The sequence below is a fragment of the Heliconius melpomene genome, chromosome 18 (genome assembly GCF_056956725.1).
Source record: "Heliconius melpomene rosina isolate 202511_hmr_F chromosome 18, ASM5695672v1, whole genome shotgun sequence".
Classification (NCBI taxonomy): Eukaryota; Metazoa; Arthropoda; class Insecta; order Lepidoptera; family Nymphalidae; genus Heliconius; species Heliconius melpomene.
This window is the reverse complement of record NC_140406.1, coordinates 5,298,852-5,317,049: the sequence shown is the minus strand read 5'-3', so window position 1 is coordinate 5,317,049 and position 18,198 is coordinate 5,298,852. Positions and strand designations below refer to the sequence as shown.

The window sequence follows — 18,198 nt, the reverse complement described above, 5'->3', positions numbered from 1 at the left end:
TGTATGTTGAAGACGCTTACGTACAAATTTAAAGTAAAATACATATTTTTTACTTTCAATACCGAAGGATAGTTTTTGTTTGTTAATTTTCATTGCTTTATTCCGTAGTATAGAAGGATTATTTCGCCCGAGAGCTATTTTGAACTCTTCTATTAATAAATCGATCAGCCATTGTATCGATCTCTATTCGTCTACGTCAGTTTAAAAATTGGGTGAGAATTTTCTACTAGAATTTACACTGAACTGGAACGCTGTGGAAAATAACCACAGATGTACAAGTCTTCCTCTGGATTTTCTTTGCTTTTCCTTATTCTGGTACGAAGAATTTAATTGCTCTTATGGGAACGTTATTTATTGCTATTATTCTTTATGCTCGCTCAATTATTTTCACAAGCTCATTTTGAATGTACTTTTATAAAACTATTCCGTTAAAGTAGAAAATATTGAATTAACCATAGCATTGTTTTACAATCTCGGGCCTCCGTAAATCATCATTCGTAGGTTTCATTCAGGTTTCATTCATATGAACAAACGTTTCATTATTATAAAAAGTGAGTTTGTACTTAAACAATATACGATTTTTTTTTAATTAATACGAATAATAAAAACCTTCTACTACGAGATATATTCCATTTTAACCTTACACTATCTTTAAGAAGCCTTTGAGTATCATAAGCCACTTTGCCAACCACGTAGTTACAGTAAGTTCTGCTGCTAAATTCAATTGAGGTTGCAAAATCTAAGCTGTGCAGCAAGTTGGGACCGATCGTATTTTCACTCGCGACAAATTTGAATTTCAACAGATAAACCTAACAGACCAATGTGTAGTATCAACAGCTCTTGCGATATTTCTACGAACGGCAATTTCGGCAAAGGGTAAGAGAGACAGTAAAGGGGAATTTTGAAGAACCCGCGCCTTATTATCTAAGGCCTCACAGTATGACCAATTAGCGGTAATTGTTTAGGTTGTCCTTTAAATTTTACTTCAGCCCTACATAAGCCCTTGTTATTTACGTCTACAAATCTTGTTTTAATCGGTTACATTGAGCATCAATTCTACCCTGTTATACATACACATTACGGATTTAACGCAATTTTTTTATTTAAAAATCTAAAATGATTTTAAGACATTTAGCTTAAATTTTCAAAAAAAGTAATACATATAGAATATAGCTAGACATATCGCGTACCTTCCCATTTTTTCATTCTCCTTCCTTTGCTAGATTCTGATTTCGATAATTATTAATAGATTATCAATAATATTACAAGATTGTTATTGTGCGTCTTATTATTAGACGCATTCATATTTTTTTAGCGATATTCATATATCAATCCACTTATTCGGTATTGAAACACCACCACCAATAATATATACGACATATCTGAATTATGATGCAAAGAGATGACAGCGATTATTGGCCATTGTTATTGAAGTGAGCAGGAGCGATTAATAATTAATTATCCATTGGACATAATTTGGGCGGATCACTGTGCGAGTGCTGTAATGGATTGGTCCGACCGACTTCAATTGATATACTATACGTGAATTATGCTCTGTTTAATGAGAGGTTAATTAAGATATGATGAAAACTTGCTACGTTACTTCTTTAGTTATATTTCTTATTTTTCTTCTATATTTAATCTTCTTTTAAAAAAAACACCATCAATAAGTAAATATAGATGGGAGAAATTGCGACCTTGAAAAGCCACGTAGTCTTGAAATATAACTCTAAATTCTTCATTAAGTGGTAAATAGTAATAATAATTGGCTTACTAGAAAATTGTATTTCTCATTTTTAATTAAATATAATATTTATTATAAACCTGGATAAGTTGTAAAACTTAGATATTTCGTTAGTTCATCGGTTCTATAAGTTAGTTGAGCGAAGCTAATTAAACATTAAGCTAATTATAAATGTAAAGTCAAATTGATATTGTTCAATCTAACAGGTTCCCAAGTTCTTAAGATCTGCTTTCGTCCCGTTTCGCTCCGATAAAGATGCAAAAATATCTTATCTCTAAACTTTTTCTTCCATGCAACAGACTCCAGCTACCCCTTTTAATAGAAATTAAACTGGCTCTCTGCTTTTAAGATAACTACCTCCTTACCGTTTAATTAAAGTTGGCTCGTTCATTTCATTTCGTAAAAAAATCGGCAATAAATAAAAGCAACCATGTATTGATTAAATAATTTAAGATGTAGTAGTGAACTCTTTTCTTCATTTATATTATCCCAACAAAGATGGTGGACGGTGGTACGTGACTGACTGAGTTTAAACAATGTCTCGGCTTATGAATATATAATTTTAAGATCTAACTTATCTAACAAGTTTCCATTATTCTATAATAGACAAAAAAATCGACCCGGGTATTGGGTCGATTAATTCGTATTTCAATTTTTAATAAATATTTATTCATATTATTCGTATTTCAATTTATTTCTTATAAAGTAGAAAAATAAATTGTTTTCCAAGTCTCATCCTTGTTTTCCAAGATATTTATTTACAGACAGTTTCGCAGTCGGCGACGAAATATCCCTTTAATGGGCGTCGGGGTGTCGAGTCCTCTGCAATTTAGATTAGTCCTTTAATTAAATTAACATTATGATCCCTATCTCAGCGGAGCAGGTGGTCGCCGATATTGCCCCGTTAGAATTCTTTCCGCTCTTTCGCTTACGTCTTTAAAATTGCAAAATGTCAAAATATTTACGATCTAACTTTGGGATTAGATATTTGTATTTAAAATATGGTTATTTAAAATGATTTGTTTTGGTTTTTTTTGTGGATATTGATTTTGTTAGCGTTATATCTGTTTACATTAGTGGATATTTCTGATTTATATTACGTTTTATATATATAACTAGCGGCCCGCTCGCGGTTACACCCGCGTGAACTATGTTATTATTAATTTCTGTCTCCATGGCTACGTCCTAGTGACGTCTATGCAAAATTTGAGACTCCTAGCATTCGTAGTAACGTAGTTTCATACAAACTTTCGACCCCAAAAACAACCCCTTAGAAGTCAAATATTGCAAATTCCCGTCTTAGCGAGCACCTACGTCCTATAAGTAACTCCTACGCAAAATTTGAGATTCCTAGCATATGTAGTTTCTGAGATTTCGTGATGAGTGAGTGACCTTTCGAGTTTATATATATAGATAAAATAACCATACAGGTAGGTATCTTTATTAAATTCCTTTGACGTATAATAAAAATAATTAGATACACATTCAATACATAAATAAAATGTTCACTCGCTGTAGCTACGTTTTCTCGTTAAACACAGTGATTTAAATCGTCACAAACAGTGCTAGTTTTCGCGATTTAACCCTCGTTTCTTTTCCAGTCTGTTTGCGTTTATTTTATCTATTTCTGAAGCAGCGGTGCTGCGGTGCCGGTCGACCGAAAAATTAGAAATATCTCTATCCCATCGCCCGCCTGAGATCGGACGGCTACGTGATTACTGAAATTGCAACATCTATTGTCTTGGATTTTGTATATTTGTTTTATTTTTGCGCTGAATTTTATTTTATACTTGTGCCTTTTGATATTATATTATATCTTATTGTAAATGGTGCTTTAATTACCTATGTTTATGCGAAGGTAGGTACTTATGTTGAATAAAAATGTGATTATTTTTATCGCTTCACGCTGTATCCCGCAAATAGTAGTTAGTAATAGTGTTAAGTGGCCGAACTCAACGCCGCGGGGAATCGAACCCACAATCTGTCGCGTTTACAAACGCACACTGGCGCCCCTGCGCCAAGACTGGTCTCACACATCGACCACCACCACCACCAATGATCAGAATATTAATTATGGAAAACTAAATGTAATGAAAAAAAATGTAACGTTATTAATTTTTACAACTGACTCCATAATACTAAAAGACACGGACGCTTACCTGCCCTCGAAGGTATGCAGTTACAGCCAATTATTTTTACTTTACGACGGACAAAAGTAAAGTTTTACCCCATCAGTGTTAGGTACCCGCAATAAGTTAGGGGTAATGGAGGATAAGGGTGAAAAGATTGTAATATTTTACAATAACGTAAGGCCGGATAAACGAAGGCGAAGCGATCGTTATAATTTTTGAATAAAAAATCTACTTTTGATTATGCCCTTCTAGAGTTTGTCTTATTTATATTTATTTCACTTTATTTGACCAAACCTGACAATATCTATTAGGCAGTTGTGAAAGTTTAAATTATTGCCGCTGACATTCATGCCCGAAGAAAAATTGCCTTCCCCAAAGAGAGAAGTTTGAGCGCTTCATACCGAAGTTTGTTTTGTCAATATTTTATTATCGCCGAGGACGCGCTCTTCGATCAAATTCGAAATCTTTTTAAATATTCCGTATTCCTAGGATTTTTTATTTTCTTTGTAATAATTATAATAAAATCTTCTTTAACCAAATGCTTACTAATCGTATACGATTTGAATTTCAAAACAGTTTGATGGAAATTATGGTTTACAAACATCGGGCCCTGTATTTATTAAAGCTCATTTGTAAATCTGAATCGTACTGAATATCAAATCCAACTCGTAATTTTGACTAGTACAAATTATTGAAAGTTTAACGGCATGACTTCAACAGTGACGTTAACAGTGTATAATTTTGTATGCAGATTTGAAGTGTAGAACGAAAAAATCTTTAGTATAAGTAATGGTCACATACAGTTGCTAATACTTAGGTACTTATTATTTCGAAATCTTGGAAAATAATAAATGAAGATAAAATAATAAAATTGAAACATAAAAAATATTTCCTGAAGTTTCTTGGTAAGTAATTTGGAACATATAAATATCTATAAGGGGAAAAAATAGCATAAATATTAACTCTAGCTATAATAAAAATAAACAAAATGATGTTGTGGCGTCGAGCATTGAAGTGAAATGATTCTTTGCTTATCATTTTTCAATGGCCCTATTCTACTGACACTTTATTTCGATTCCTTCTTGTTTTCAAATAATGAAATTCTTTGTTTTTCTTTTCGTGAACAATAGCCACTGCCAGCGAGGTGGCAACATTGTCATGTTCTTTTTTACTTCATATTGCTCACTTTTTAGTGTTATTTCTAATAAATATATTTTCAAATATTAATTTCGTCCATAGACTATCTAACTAATAACAAGCTAGGTGTGGGTGGTGTATATCTGTCACGTGCAATATACAGATAATATTTACACTTTGAAAGCTATATACACATAAGCGTATGATAAATTCGCTGTGCAGCGCCCCAGGCGTTTCCGCTTCACTCGCCTCGGATGCACGCCGGTGCGATCGATCGTGTGAATACACCTTTATCCGTTTTTTTATTTTTTATTTTCACTTATTTATAGCGAGCTATTGAATCCCGTCCTCGTACGAACACATTTTTTTTAAAGATCGATTCGTTAGCACAGCCCACAAAGTCAACTACAGTGAGGATAAATCTAGATAAAAAAATATGATATCTGAAGTTATTTATTTGCAAACCGAAAAATAACCGTTTGGATCCATACCATTCGTTATTAAATAAATACATACCAAAAATTGTAACACGGTTAAATTTTCCGCTCATAATAATTAAGTGGCGACGGTAAATCATATATGACCCTTTGGTTTGATATATTTCATGGAGCCATTTGATTAATTTCACGCCAAAAGATAACATACTACTTTGTTAATATAATGAATATATATTTTTATCAAATACTCGGTCGACTCATATATAAGTATACATTTTATTAATAATATCTATTTACTTAAGAAAGATTTTCATAATTTATTATCCCATTATTAATGATTATAATCATAAAAATTTCTAAGCGCCTATTATATTAGAAATATGACTTTATATTTATAACGGTTGCAACACTTACATTAACAACTATGGGGTATCCGCAATACTCGTAGTAGTGCAGTACTGTATGCAGCAAAACACAGTGTATTAACAGAGCGCTGCAGTACTGTGGCGTCCAGTGCACTAAATTGGTGCCGTCCGAGTGGGCTTATCGATGGTTATGCTCTGAGACGTTTGTTACATCACTTTGACTGCTCATTCACGAACGAATGATCAGTGTCACAGAGTTAGCAACGTACGGATTAACTATGGTTTTGTCCGTTGCAATCGATACTACTATTATCAGCCTTATGAAATTAAATTTGCTAATAAATTTATCGTTTCTACAGAATTATCTTAAATGAAATTTAGTAACGCGAATGTCTATAAACAGCTAATTTTTAGAAAAAAAAAATTGTAAAGTGAATTAGTGGCTTCGATCAGCACTTTAAGCTCGTTTAAATACATTTTGGTTTAGAACGTGTAAACTAACGAGATACTTTTTTGAACTAATGGAAGAAGCATTTTAAGTAGCAAAATTCCACTGTAAAAGTGCAAGGTTATTACGTACACCAGATAACTACAATTAAAAACATTTTTTTAATAATTTAGTTTACTTTAAAATTAGCTATATTATATCTCGTTTAATAATCCTTTAGTTTGCCCCCACTGTGCACACGGCGAACTGAAAAGCTTCACTGTAATCGTTATTCTCTAGACGACACCAAATAATTCATAAAGCGACGAACAAATTAGTGCTTTCTATTCCACCGAAAGAAATATTTAATATTCTTTTTCGTCGCAATAATGTCGAGCGTAGACGTTATCTGCCCCCGTAGACAGATCAAATATTCGCACGCTTTTGAAGTCGAGAAGGCGTAAAATTAAGATAAGCTTGTAATGCAAATATGTTTAATCGTGTTAATATTGTAGAAGTATTTAGCTATTAAATTAATTTTCAACATTAATTATCTCTCGAATGTTATTTATAATATTAACAATAAACTTGATATTTTGTAGAATTTATCAGAATTTTCCTCCAGAGTACTAGTATGAAACATAACTCAATGGTAGTGTAGGGATTCAAGCGCAACCGAGTGTGTAATAGGGCGACGTGAAGGGGCATTTTCAGAGTGACCGGACAACGTCGTCGCTGAAATATCTAAATGCTAGTAGCTTTGACGTATAACATAATGTTACTCGTGTAGTCGTTGTAGGTTAATGCTGTGTTACTTTCTTATAAGAAATAAATGTATGTGAGTAATGTTAATTATAATACTATTTATTGGCATTTTTTAAACGTCTACGTTGTATTTAGGTTTAGAATCTACAAATCTTTCCATATCTTATTTTATATTTGACTTAAATTCGTCGGAAGGTGGGGAATTTAAGTGTACCTATTAATATTTTAACACTAGGTTCCCTGGGTTCCTCTGCCTACCATGTTATGTGTGGAATACAGCGTGGAGCTAAAATAATATCACGTCTAACTGCACAAAATAAGCCATACCAAAACCTCCATTATTCAGCATGTCTAAGTGAGCTGATATAAACAAGCTTTTGAACCCAAAAACTGCAGAAGATGCGTAAATATCTTCAAACCTTATACCTAATTATAAATTACTAATTACTTGTACGAAATTATTTATTTGTATTTAATAAATTTAAACATGTAGAAAAAAAACATACTTACGACGTTTTATACTACTTTATTTTTGAATGACTTTGATTATGCGTTGTGCATAAAAGACATTTTTTTTATAAATTTTCCGCTACAAAAATGATTCTATAATATTAACCTGTACAAAAATAACCATTTCTTTATACGTACACAATGTAATAAAAAACATGTGTGTATATATTATATAAAGAAAAGATGCCACTTAAGTATTCTTGAGATATAATATTAAAGATTGTCCAGGAAAAATATCACGTATCGACGATACGGGGAATTCTCGTTCGTCCAACCGGAAAATAGCCGACATAAAGGTCCGACATTCTGGTGCTGGCTGAGGACGGAAGCGATAAAATATATGTGAGGGTCACCGACACCCTCGGTCGCGAAACTCATGAAAATCATAAAAAGTTTAAATTAAATTTTCTTGGTAAAATATGGCGGAACTCTCAATGTTTAAGGTAACCGCTATAAAAGCAAAGAATATTGAATAACTTAAAACTTTTCCATTAACGATAATATATTCATTTAATCCCGTTGTATATGTATGTGCATGCGATACTTAATTAAATACTGGTAGGTACAGAAATTTAATACTAAGATGACTTTACATATATCTTTGAATAGTTTAAATGTCAAAAGGAATAATGAATAGTTTTTTTCTCGTGCAATTATTGAGAATTTAACGTAAAAGACTCTGGCGCATAAATAAAATGCACAACAAGATGGCCGCGACAGTAGTCCGTGTTACCAGCGATTAATCTCCATTACCCGCACGCGGCCAATCTGCTACCAGTTCTGTTTTATTTCATTAAATGGACCCCGAATTAATACGCTCAAACGTTTACAAAGGCAAAAGAATCGACAAAGACCGCTAAAAGAAAATATGCCCCTTTTGTGTCGGTTTCTGATAAATGTCTTGCCTTTGTTTAAAAATAAACGACACAAACTTGTAGCTAATTTCAAATGGAATATTTTCATAGAAAACGGAACGTAATATTCTTTTTTTACAGAATCTTGTATAATGTATAAATAGCTATTTTATTATTGCTAGATAATATTTTTTTTGTGTTACGCTTTATCCTGCACAAAGATGAATTCATAGCATAGGAAACTGGGAACCTACAGATAGGACACTCTGTTCCCATTAAGACACTTCCATTTTCCACTTTCCGCCGATTCCAGGAGGCATTGAGTGTTGAATGGCGGAACTCTGCGCCGCGCTTAGCCTCGCTACGAGAGGAACGCTCGCTCGAATAGGAACCGATCCCACAACCTTTTACGTTTGCAGTCGCGGGCTAGTCAATCCGCACCACGACTGGGCTCAAAAATTAACTAAAGTGTGAATTCATTTTTAAATAGAAAACAAATTTAAACTTATCTTGTTTTGAATTGTTGCAGGTGCGGACATTGTTCGTCAGTGGATTGCCGATGGATGCAAAGCCACGTGAACTTTATTTGCTATTCCGAGCATATGAAGTAAGTATACGTTTAAAATAATACTGTAATATACTTATAGAATAACTTAAATTAGAAAAATGCCAGTCGCTATGTTATATAGGTATCGCTCGTCACTCCCTCAGTCACGCAACGCTAAATATTTGATATGAAAGTCGTATCAGCATGTATTATGTAAAATATTGGATAGCTGTATAAAATTGATACAATCTACCATAGGACATAGGTGGTTTTGTTAGTTTGTCGACTGGTACGGATGGTACAAGCGTGTTCGTGTTCTCAATGGTACCTGGTGCAGTGCGCCACCATTGTACGACTACGATAGGCAAATTAAATTTCGTCGAACCCAATTTATGATGTCACGATCGTAGGGATTTAGGGAAATTAGATGTGCTCGATTTTTGAGCTAATATACTATTAGATATTAGTTTACTACTTTTAAGAAGCTGTTCTTTTGTTTTGGTTTAGTTTCCATTTATTCAAAGAAATTAGAGTTGCAGAAATAAGAGTTGATATGCATTGTGTATATAAAGAGTGATTGATATTTATTTTTATTTTTATAGGGATACGAGGGTTCACTTTTAAAGGTTACCAGCAAAAATGGCAAAACAGCATCGGTAAGTATATTTCAATGTCATTTTATTTGTAATATTATGCAGTATTTGTAATTTGTTATCGACGCACTAGTAATATTTGTTAAGTACATAATATTTTTGAATTTTTTATTATGAAATAAAAATTAATTTCAATCATGCACACTAACGAAGCTAAGAATTTTTAATTGCAGCCGGTCGGTTTCGTCACATTTCACACTCGAGCTGGAGCTGAGGCGGCTAAACAAGACCTTCAGGTTAGTACTAACGCAAATCATCATAACTTAGGTTAACCAAGTAATTTAATTATATCAAATTATTCGTTAATAGTTTTAATTTAAATGTGTTAAGAGTTTATTAAAATGTTATTTTTAGGATAAAACCACTACTAACACTTAATTTTTGTATCTATACTAAAACTAATTTATAAGACAAGTTCTGCTGCAAACGCTGAAATACTGTCCCATGAACTTGAAACGCTTTCAAAAACAAAAAAGACAATCACAATATATTTGCAATAGGCCGAGATAGTTGAACACGAAAGTAAGAACGCTACTTGTAAATAATAAAAAAGAAGTACAAAGCACGGTGTTACTAAATCTTCTCATCACATGCCTCAACACAGCCAACAAGCACTATAGTTAATACTCTCATTGTAGACTTGGAATAACATTTTCCTGACTCGAGTAACCGCATCGTAAGTTATGCTAAACCCATGCACATATCGGGTCATCAAGTCGGAGCCACTAAGCTCTCAATCCCGGATATTGGAGTGAAATCGATTTGGCTACGGTGTATATAAACAACTGCATGTCACTGTTTGACATATTTCGATGTCACACCACAAGCACAGTGTTCCGGCACTTTGGCAGGCGCAGGCGGGGTTCCCATTGTGTCTAAATAAATAAAACCCGATCCGTGAAAAATTTTAAAGTTATTCATGTCAGTATTGAATCGTTCAACCAAGTCATATACAATAACTTTCGCGGTTTATAGCCAGATAGCAAAATCGAAACAAATATTATTTCAATTAGTTATTTTAATTTAGTAGTTTTAAAATAAACAAAGAGTTAGGCTTCGTCAACGTCGCCTCCACGAAGGACCGCGTGTGTCCCGTGGCGGCGCGGCCAGGCCGGTGTCATTATATCGGAGCGCCGCACCGCTCGCGGCTGTTCACAGCAGGGTGTCCGGTTCGACCCCGATATGCCGCAAACAATTCGGCTGGAGTTCGCTAAAAGCAACACGAAGGTCAGCAAGCCGAAGCCGGCCGTTGCCACAGCCGCGCCAGCTGCACACCCCGCATTGATGCACCCACTCACTGGACGTAAGTACCGCCGACGCACACACCACCCGGCGCTCGCTCGATCGTCTTCTCCAAACTTTATATTATTTAAAAACTATATCTCATCTAAGATATGTATATTTCCCCCCCTATTTACTGAATGTGGATTAACTTTTACTCCATTTTGCCAATATTAATATAGTAGGTGAGGTATCGTTGCCATGTAGTTATCTAATCGTTACACTATCCAACAAAAGAATTATCACAACACACAGATTTCATATACTTATTATATTTTGCTTGTTAGTTTATCTAAAAGTGAGTGATGGCGTGTCGAGCAAACGCAAGTTGGGCAAGTATCTGTAATCGCTTACACGTACCACGCAAGGCCTAGCGCCGCGAAGCTATTACCTATGAACTGAACTGTCGTGTTCTCAAACACTTCCTCGACACATGTTTTCATGACACTGCATCATTATCATAATAATATGATAACCGTATGTGAGACAAATTGACGATGTCGACGCGTGAAAACATTGTCTTGTACATTGTAAATATGTTAGCTCCCTGTTTGGCAGATTAATATTTTTTGTACACAATATTATTTTATTTCTCTTAGGGTGGTATTTGTCTGACTCTTGCGTTGATTATCCAGACTTAGCCAGCCCCTTCTTCCCTGGAGGAGGCGCCGAGCTGTGGCATCACCCATTAGCCTACGGAGGGGAACTGCCAGCTTTGTCGCACGGGCTCGTTCACCCCGCCATCCATCCACAGATGGCGCCCGTGCGTTCTTACCTTTGACTAGCTGCCGCCGATAGGCCACACCACGTAAGTTGTAATCTTTGAATATGACATAGTTTATAGAGGTTAGTATAAGCAATCTTAAAACGTAACTATATAAAGATAATGATATGCTTCAAACATGACGTGACCTCCAGGTTTTGTCTTCCTCTTTCTATTTTCACATAAAATATGTAATACCTAATACACGTACTAATTAGTGGTATGTTTCGTCTCCGTAGACCCCGTTGACGCTAGGCGCGTGCGTGCTGCCGGCGCCGGCGCTGGGCTCTCCGGGTGCAGCTGTGCCTGCGCACGCGCCCGCGCCCACGCACCCCGCACACGCCGCGCACCCTCACCCGCCATGCTCCACGCTCTTCGTGGCAAATCTCGGACAATTTGTATCGGAACATGAACTTAAAGAGATATTCAGCAGGTACGTTATATTTGCTTTTTGTGGATTCGACTGGAAAATTTTTTGGATCATGTTTGTATTTTTTTTTTGTTTCGTTAATATTAAACCGAAAGAAAAGTAGATTTTATCAATTTTCAGGTTTAAAATTTCTTATTTGATAATTATTAAAATAACTTCTGAACCTCATTATAAAACTTTTGTGTAATATGATGCTCTTTACAGAGTTAACTTTTTAGCTAAAAATATTATAAAATATCTAAACTGAATATTTCCAGTCGAACCAAATCGTCATTAAGTGTCTGCATGGTCGCAATGAATACTAAAGTATTCAGTTCAATAGTACTGAAACTTGTATCTTAATAATATTAACTAGAATAATAAATGTGTATTATCTACAGTGCATGTCGCACCAAATATCACAAACTCCATTGTTGGGTATTACTTGTTCTAATACATCTCACACCAATTGAAATATGAATATTTCAGTTTGTATGAGACTCGAGCCTGCACCCGTACCACTTCAAGCATGACGGTCGAACTATGTACACTTAACACACTAGTCGTATGCTATTAGCACAAACACCACATAAATGTATGAACTGTCTGTTGCACTTCAAGTTTATTTACGGTATTCATAAGGCAGAGAACTACAGAATATATAATCTATCACACACGCCAAACAAATTAGAAAACAAAAATTTACACTAAATTTTATTTATCGCTTCTATTCGAGATCAGTTGACGCATTTATATGTAAACGTTTAGACGAGACAGCTTAATAGAGAGTTGAATCGCAAACATCACTATTAGTTAGAGTCCGAGTCATGTGAGACACGAGGCATGGGTGTGGGGTACGAGTGCGGGCATATCTGAGTGTAATGGTAACAGCTGCCCGGGGTTCTCGCGGCTGCGCCTGCTGACGGGCGGCGGCGGCGCGGGCCCGGTCGCCTTCGTGGACTTCGTGTCCTCGGGAGACGCCGCCGCGGCCCTGGCCCGCCTGCAGGGCGCCCTGCTCCTCAGCTCGGAGGGCGCCATCCACCTCGAGTACGCCAGGCATAAGTTGGCACACAACGGCTGGATACTCGCACATGAAGTATGCACGCGCACTTCTCTAACACGATACCACACGGCTTCTTTTTCCTATTCAATTTTGATCTATTATCACAAAGTTAACATTAAAATCAAAGTTTAGTGACTATTTAAACCCAGTTTTAATACTTACAAACAGATATATATTTTACGATGGCCAATGATCATCAAACCGCTCTTTGTTGGAACCGTGTAGTATCTTTCAGTCAATTTAGAAGCCATACGTCATGTTTTATGGTCGAAACAATGATTTTAGTGAGCCATAAATTTTCAACCGTATGGGCTCTAACATAATTGCGTTATCATCTTGCACCTCGCACTATACTAGTAGTTCTAATAGTTAATGAACAATTGATATTGAATAGGGATGACAAACTTTCAAATATAATTCTATTAAATTATTTGAAATGTATATTATAAAAAACAGCCCCACATGCCCTAAAATATTGCTTATTCACTTGTTTAAATATTCATACGCCATTAGTACAAGGCAGTGGCGACGGTGCGTCATCCCTATAATACTTGTAGAGTAAGTGAAACACACCCTACACGACTAATTTATGCGCGCGGTTAACAGGGAGCCAAAGGCGGAGAAGAGGGCGAACAGCATTAGTTCGTTCGTGGCACTCGGCACTTGACAACCAGCTAACTGAGGGACGCGCAATCTTGATCCTCGACGACGCATCGGCACCGCCACACCAGCGAGGGAGGGGGCTGTTTGCTACGACGCGTACTCTCTACACGGCTAACGGATCAAGACTAACCAATTTACGTCAATTTAGTAAGAGCTCCCATCTCCTGCATATTTATGTTCTCCCAATATCCTAGCGTCTGGGGTGTGGTGTATTTTTTGTTGATACCAAATTTAGAGTTAAAATATATTTGTATGTAATTATTCTTATTATTAACATTCCACTTATTGTTTATCGTTCTCGATGGATTATTATTACTTTTATTGTATATGGCGTTTATTTAATTGATTTTTAATTGTAATATAAGATTTATTTACAAGTAACTTATTGTATGAACAGTTCGTACATTGTTTCTACGGGGCCGATGTGAACAACTGGGGACTTGTTATCGATATAGTGTAATGACAGAAATTAAAACACTTTAGGATATATCTCATTCGAATAAGCTAAAAACCAAAGGTGCCCTTCATAGAAAGATTACGTTTTGTTGATAAATATTTCAAGTTGAATGATTTTAAATGAAGTTGTATGTAATAATCGAATCGATTTTGTTTTAGTCTCGATAATGTTAGTATATTTAAATGAATTTTCACGACTATCTCAAATTATATTTACCTAATGCTTTTTTAGTAATTTTTATAATGTTCAATCACTCGTTAAAGCGCTGGCACACTAGCGTCGGTCTTGCGATCCTTTCTATCTGTATGTATATGGATATTTGCAATAATTGTATAAATAATATTATATAGGGGCCGCCCTCGGTTCCGCAATACAGCGAGTGCAATACGCCGCCGGCTCCGGCTCGCTCGCATCGTGTGCCGCATACTCGCTCGCGCCACGGGTCTGTCCGCACCCTAATGTCTCTCGTGCCTTGCGGAAATCTTTTCCTAGATCCGCGTGTATTCTTTATCACATCACTTTTTACGTTTTTCTTTGTTTTAAATAAATTTTTAGGACCTTGTGGACTGTACGGCACGCGTGTATACGATGCGACAGAATCGAGCACGGTTCTGTCTTGTTGCGAGAATTTAGCCTTGGCCTTATGAGAGTTATTATTAACTAAATATTATTATATGTAATCATTATATTAATAATTATTAGTAATTAAATGGCGGAGGACGCCATGCTGGATAGTGACAATTATTCTATACGCATGCTTCGACGAGCTTTTTGGTAAAGTACTAATTTAAAATTTAGTAGTTACTTTAATTGTGTAATCTTTAGGGGAATATTACATATATGTAAAATCTAGATAAGGGTATTTATTGTAGAGGATCAGCATTAAGATTAATATATTTTTTATTTTTAGCTAGTTGTCTGTCGCAAACAGGACGACGCTTAGTTACCCATGCGCGAGGGCGCGGTGACCTAAGTGACACCTCGCTGCGATATAGCAATAAACCAAAAATGATTCTTAATGTTTATATTATAAGTATCTAGAGTTGTATTCTGCTGATGTAAACATGTAAAAATTATAGAAAAAAACTAAAAAAAAAATAATCCCTGCTTAGGCTATTATATTAAGGTTTCGGATATTTGTTGGGTTGAAATCTTGACGCGATATCTAGGGAGTTTTCATACGATTGTTGTTGTAAAATACCGGAATATCCGCATGTGAATTCTTATGAAAGTCTCTTAGTCAATATTTAATAGAAGTATGTCAATTTTTGACTTAGCAAAATTTTATACGTTATTTATAGTAAACTCTACTTTGAACATGATATACCGAGCGTCGCTTATAGACCAAAGAATAAAACATATACATAACTTTTAATACTAACCTCAGACCGTACCAAACATTGTTTCCTGGCCCACATACTGGTGAAAACATTTTTAAATGTCGACTCGTTTGCAACTTGCTCCTGTACAAACCTATGTATGTCAAAGTGCATGACTTTAACTAAAAAATGTCAGTTTTATCCTTCACAATTTCCAGAATATTTTGCAATATTTGTTTCATATTATTAACATTTGCAATAAAATCATCACCAATACGTGGCGCCAGAATTAGATAAATCTTTTAGCTAATAACTATTAAAAAATGTACTGCAAATACGTTGAAATCAATTATTATTAATTTATCAGTAATATCAGTCCTAAAATATGAACTCGGTTTCTCTTATTATTATAGTATCGTATTTCACTGGTTTTAATATTAAGCTAAGTCAATGTTTACTTATTTAATTCGATATAATGCTAATTCGTTTGTAAGTAATCGTATAATAGTGTAGCAGTGATCTCCCAACCCTCGGCGCCTGACGTCCCCGGCCGCAGATAATACAACGAAAACTTTACAATTTACCTGTATTTGTTACTTTTTGAGACTTTGTGGTGCCTTTAGTGATTATCTTTTATAAACAATCTACAAATCAAAATTGTATAATGATTTTATTTGGATTAGAAATGTGAAATAATTTGATTATATAATAGTTATGTATTTAATTAAAGTCACCACAAAGCTTGTGTTTCTATAGTTTCACATAGTCGATTGTATATTTTACAATTTCATAATAATAATAATAGTGTCGGTAAGGCAAGGGTATCGCGCGAGGGCCGCGGGCGCCGCCTCGATTCCGTCCAACAGTAGCTAGCGGGTAAGAGACGTCCAGTGGCTACGAACACGGCTACGTCATTTGCGGGACTACTCGATACATATCATCGTAATATTAATGTGTAATTAGACTAATGCGGTTTCATAGAGACTTTATTCAATATCCTCTTCTACTTGTGTAACGGCCGCGTGTCACGCTATACGAGCATCTGTCGAGTTTTCGTTGTCGAAACTTCCGCTTGGTGAATATTCGCTTGGGTGTTACTAACATGGGCGACGGAGCGGCCGCGTGACATGGCCCGTGATAGGGTAGAGTGGGGGTGTAGCGTCGCCTTGCAACTTAGGTTAAGTGAAGCGGTAACACACAAACACCGTGCATCGGAAACATATCAATTCTGTGCCCCTTAATAAATAATTAAATACTAATCTAAGAGATACATATAATCAATCGTTCGGAGTATCAAATACATACTAAGTGTTGTTTTCGTACCCGAGTAATGTCGCGCAATTTATTTTAACTTACCGCAATAGATTACATTTATTTTTTATTGTTATTATATTACTTAGGCTAACGTTTAATATGGCTTAACTACCAAAATATTTTTAGCGATTCGCTTCTTATTCAGTATTAAATGAACTTGTTTTTTAACGGTGACGAGGGCTAGCGCGTCGCTAGATCTTATTTGTATATCGAGCAAATTAAACCATACAAAGTATATAGTTAGTAATTAATTGTTAGATTTGTGTGACTTGGATTATTTAAAGCTTTTAGAGCAAAGGTAAAGTGTTATTGTGGTTTAAGAAATAAAAAAAAAAACATAATGACATTGTAAAAATAGTGATAAATTTAGCTTAATTATCATTATTACAACTTTTATAGATGTTCATTAATTTCTTTTCTTACTTCATGGACTATTGTGGCATTGGAGACGTCATTGTTAATTCAAATAAATTTGAGCTCATCCTCAATCGAAGTTTTCATTCCGACATCCCTTCGAACTTACCATCTAACGGGTCTCCAAACAGAAATTCTTTGAGTCGTAGTTAGTGCTGTAAAAAGTACACCAACCGTTTTATTTGAACGTCGGCAACCAACTATTTCAACTTTGTTGTTTGTTTTGTCAATTCCTTGTTATTGAGACATTAGTGAAAATATATAGATGTATAGATTAGGATAAATTGAATTAGATATAATTATCTACAGTTGAGCTTTTAAAACTGCTTTGTAGATTTATTGCTTTATACGTACGTCGTCTTGTAAAACGAGTTTTTTCATATAGTAATATTGAACGAAAGAATTTGTTTTTCAAGGAAGGCGGTCAAACGGGCGTGAGCGCTATCAAATCTTTCTTATTTCTACTAATAATTCGTTTGTGGCAGTGTTGTATTTATGTTATAATTAGTTTTAAAGCATTATAGGGTCCAAAGATTGGGAATAAAACATATGTGACAAATCCTGTTTGTTTCTTTATCATTTTATAAGTTTAAACTTTTTCTTTGTTTTCATTTAATCCTTCTCTACTTCACCTAATATCCTAAAACATATAAAAAAATTACAAAATTAGATTTTTTATGTATGATATTTTTGTTACTTTATAATAATACCAGCTCTTAGCTTCAGCTCTCGATTCAGTATCCGAGAGTAATATTATTGTTAAATTTGTAAGAGTTAGTGCTTTAGGGCATAGAATATTATGCAAAATACAGTAAAAGCACCGTATACGGTGTTGTGCTGGAATCCAGTTTAAGTTAGGATAAATATATACGGATATGCGAAACAAAATATTTGCTGAATTTAATACTTGAATTGAAAATTTTTTCATCTCTCGTTTTTACTTA

At 35.0% G+C, this 18,198-nt stretch overlaps 1 protein-coding gene across 1 annotated transcript in view; it reads left to right on the top strand.

Annotated features, from left to right (window-relative positions):
- Nucleotides 1–17,813, top strand: part of cpo (RNA-binding protein) — a 122,393-nt gene extending 104,580 nt beyond the window's left edge. The window contains exons 2-9 of the mRNA XM_085202437.1: nt 8,901–8,978; nt 9,521–9,574; nt 9,745–9,807; nt 10,730–10,874; nt 11,488–11,615; nt 11,855–12,048; nt 12,916–13,120; nt 13,694–17,813. Coding sequence (XP_085058563.1) covers nt 8,901–8,978; nt 9,521–9,574; nt 9,745–9,807; nt 10,730–10,874; nt 11,488–11,615; nt 11,855–12,048; nt 12,916–13,120; nt 13,694–13,729 — 903 coding nt within the window. The 3' untranslated portion in view covers nt 13,730–17,813. The remainder of the gene's footprint in view (nt 1–8,900; nt 8,979–9,520; nt 9,575–9,744; nt 9,808–10,729; nt 10,875–11,487; nt 11,616–11,854; nt 12,049–12,915; nt 13,121–13,693) is intronic.
- The last annotated feature ends 385 nt before the right edge of the window (nt 17,814–18,198 follow it).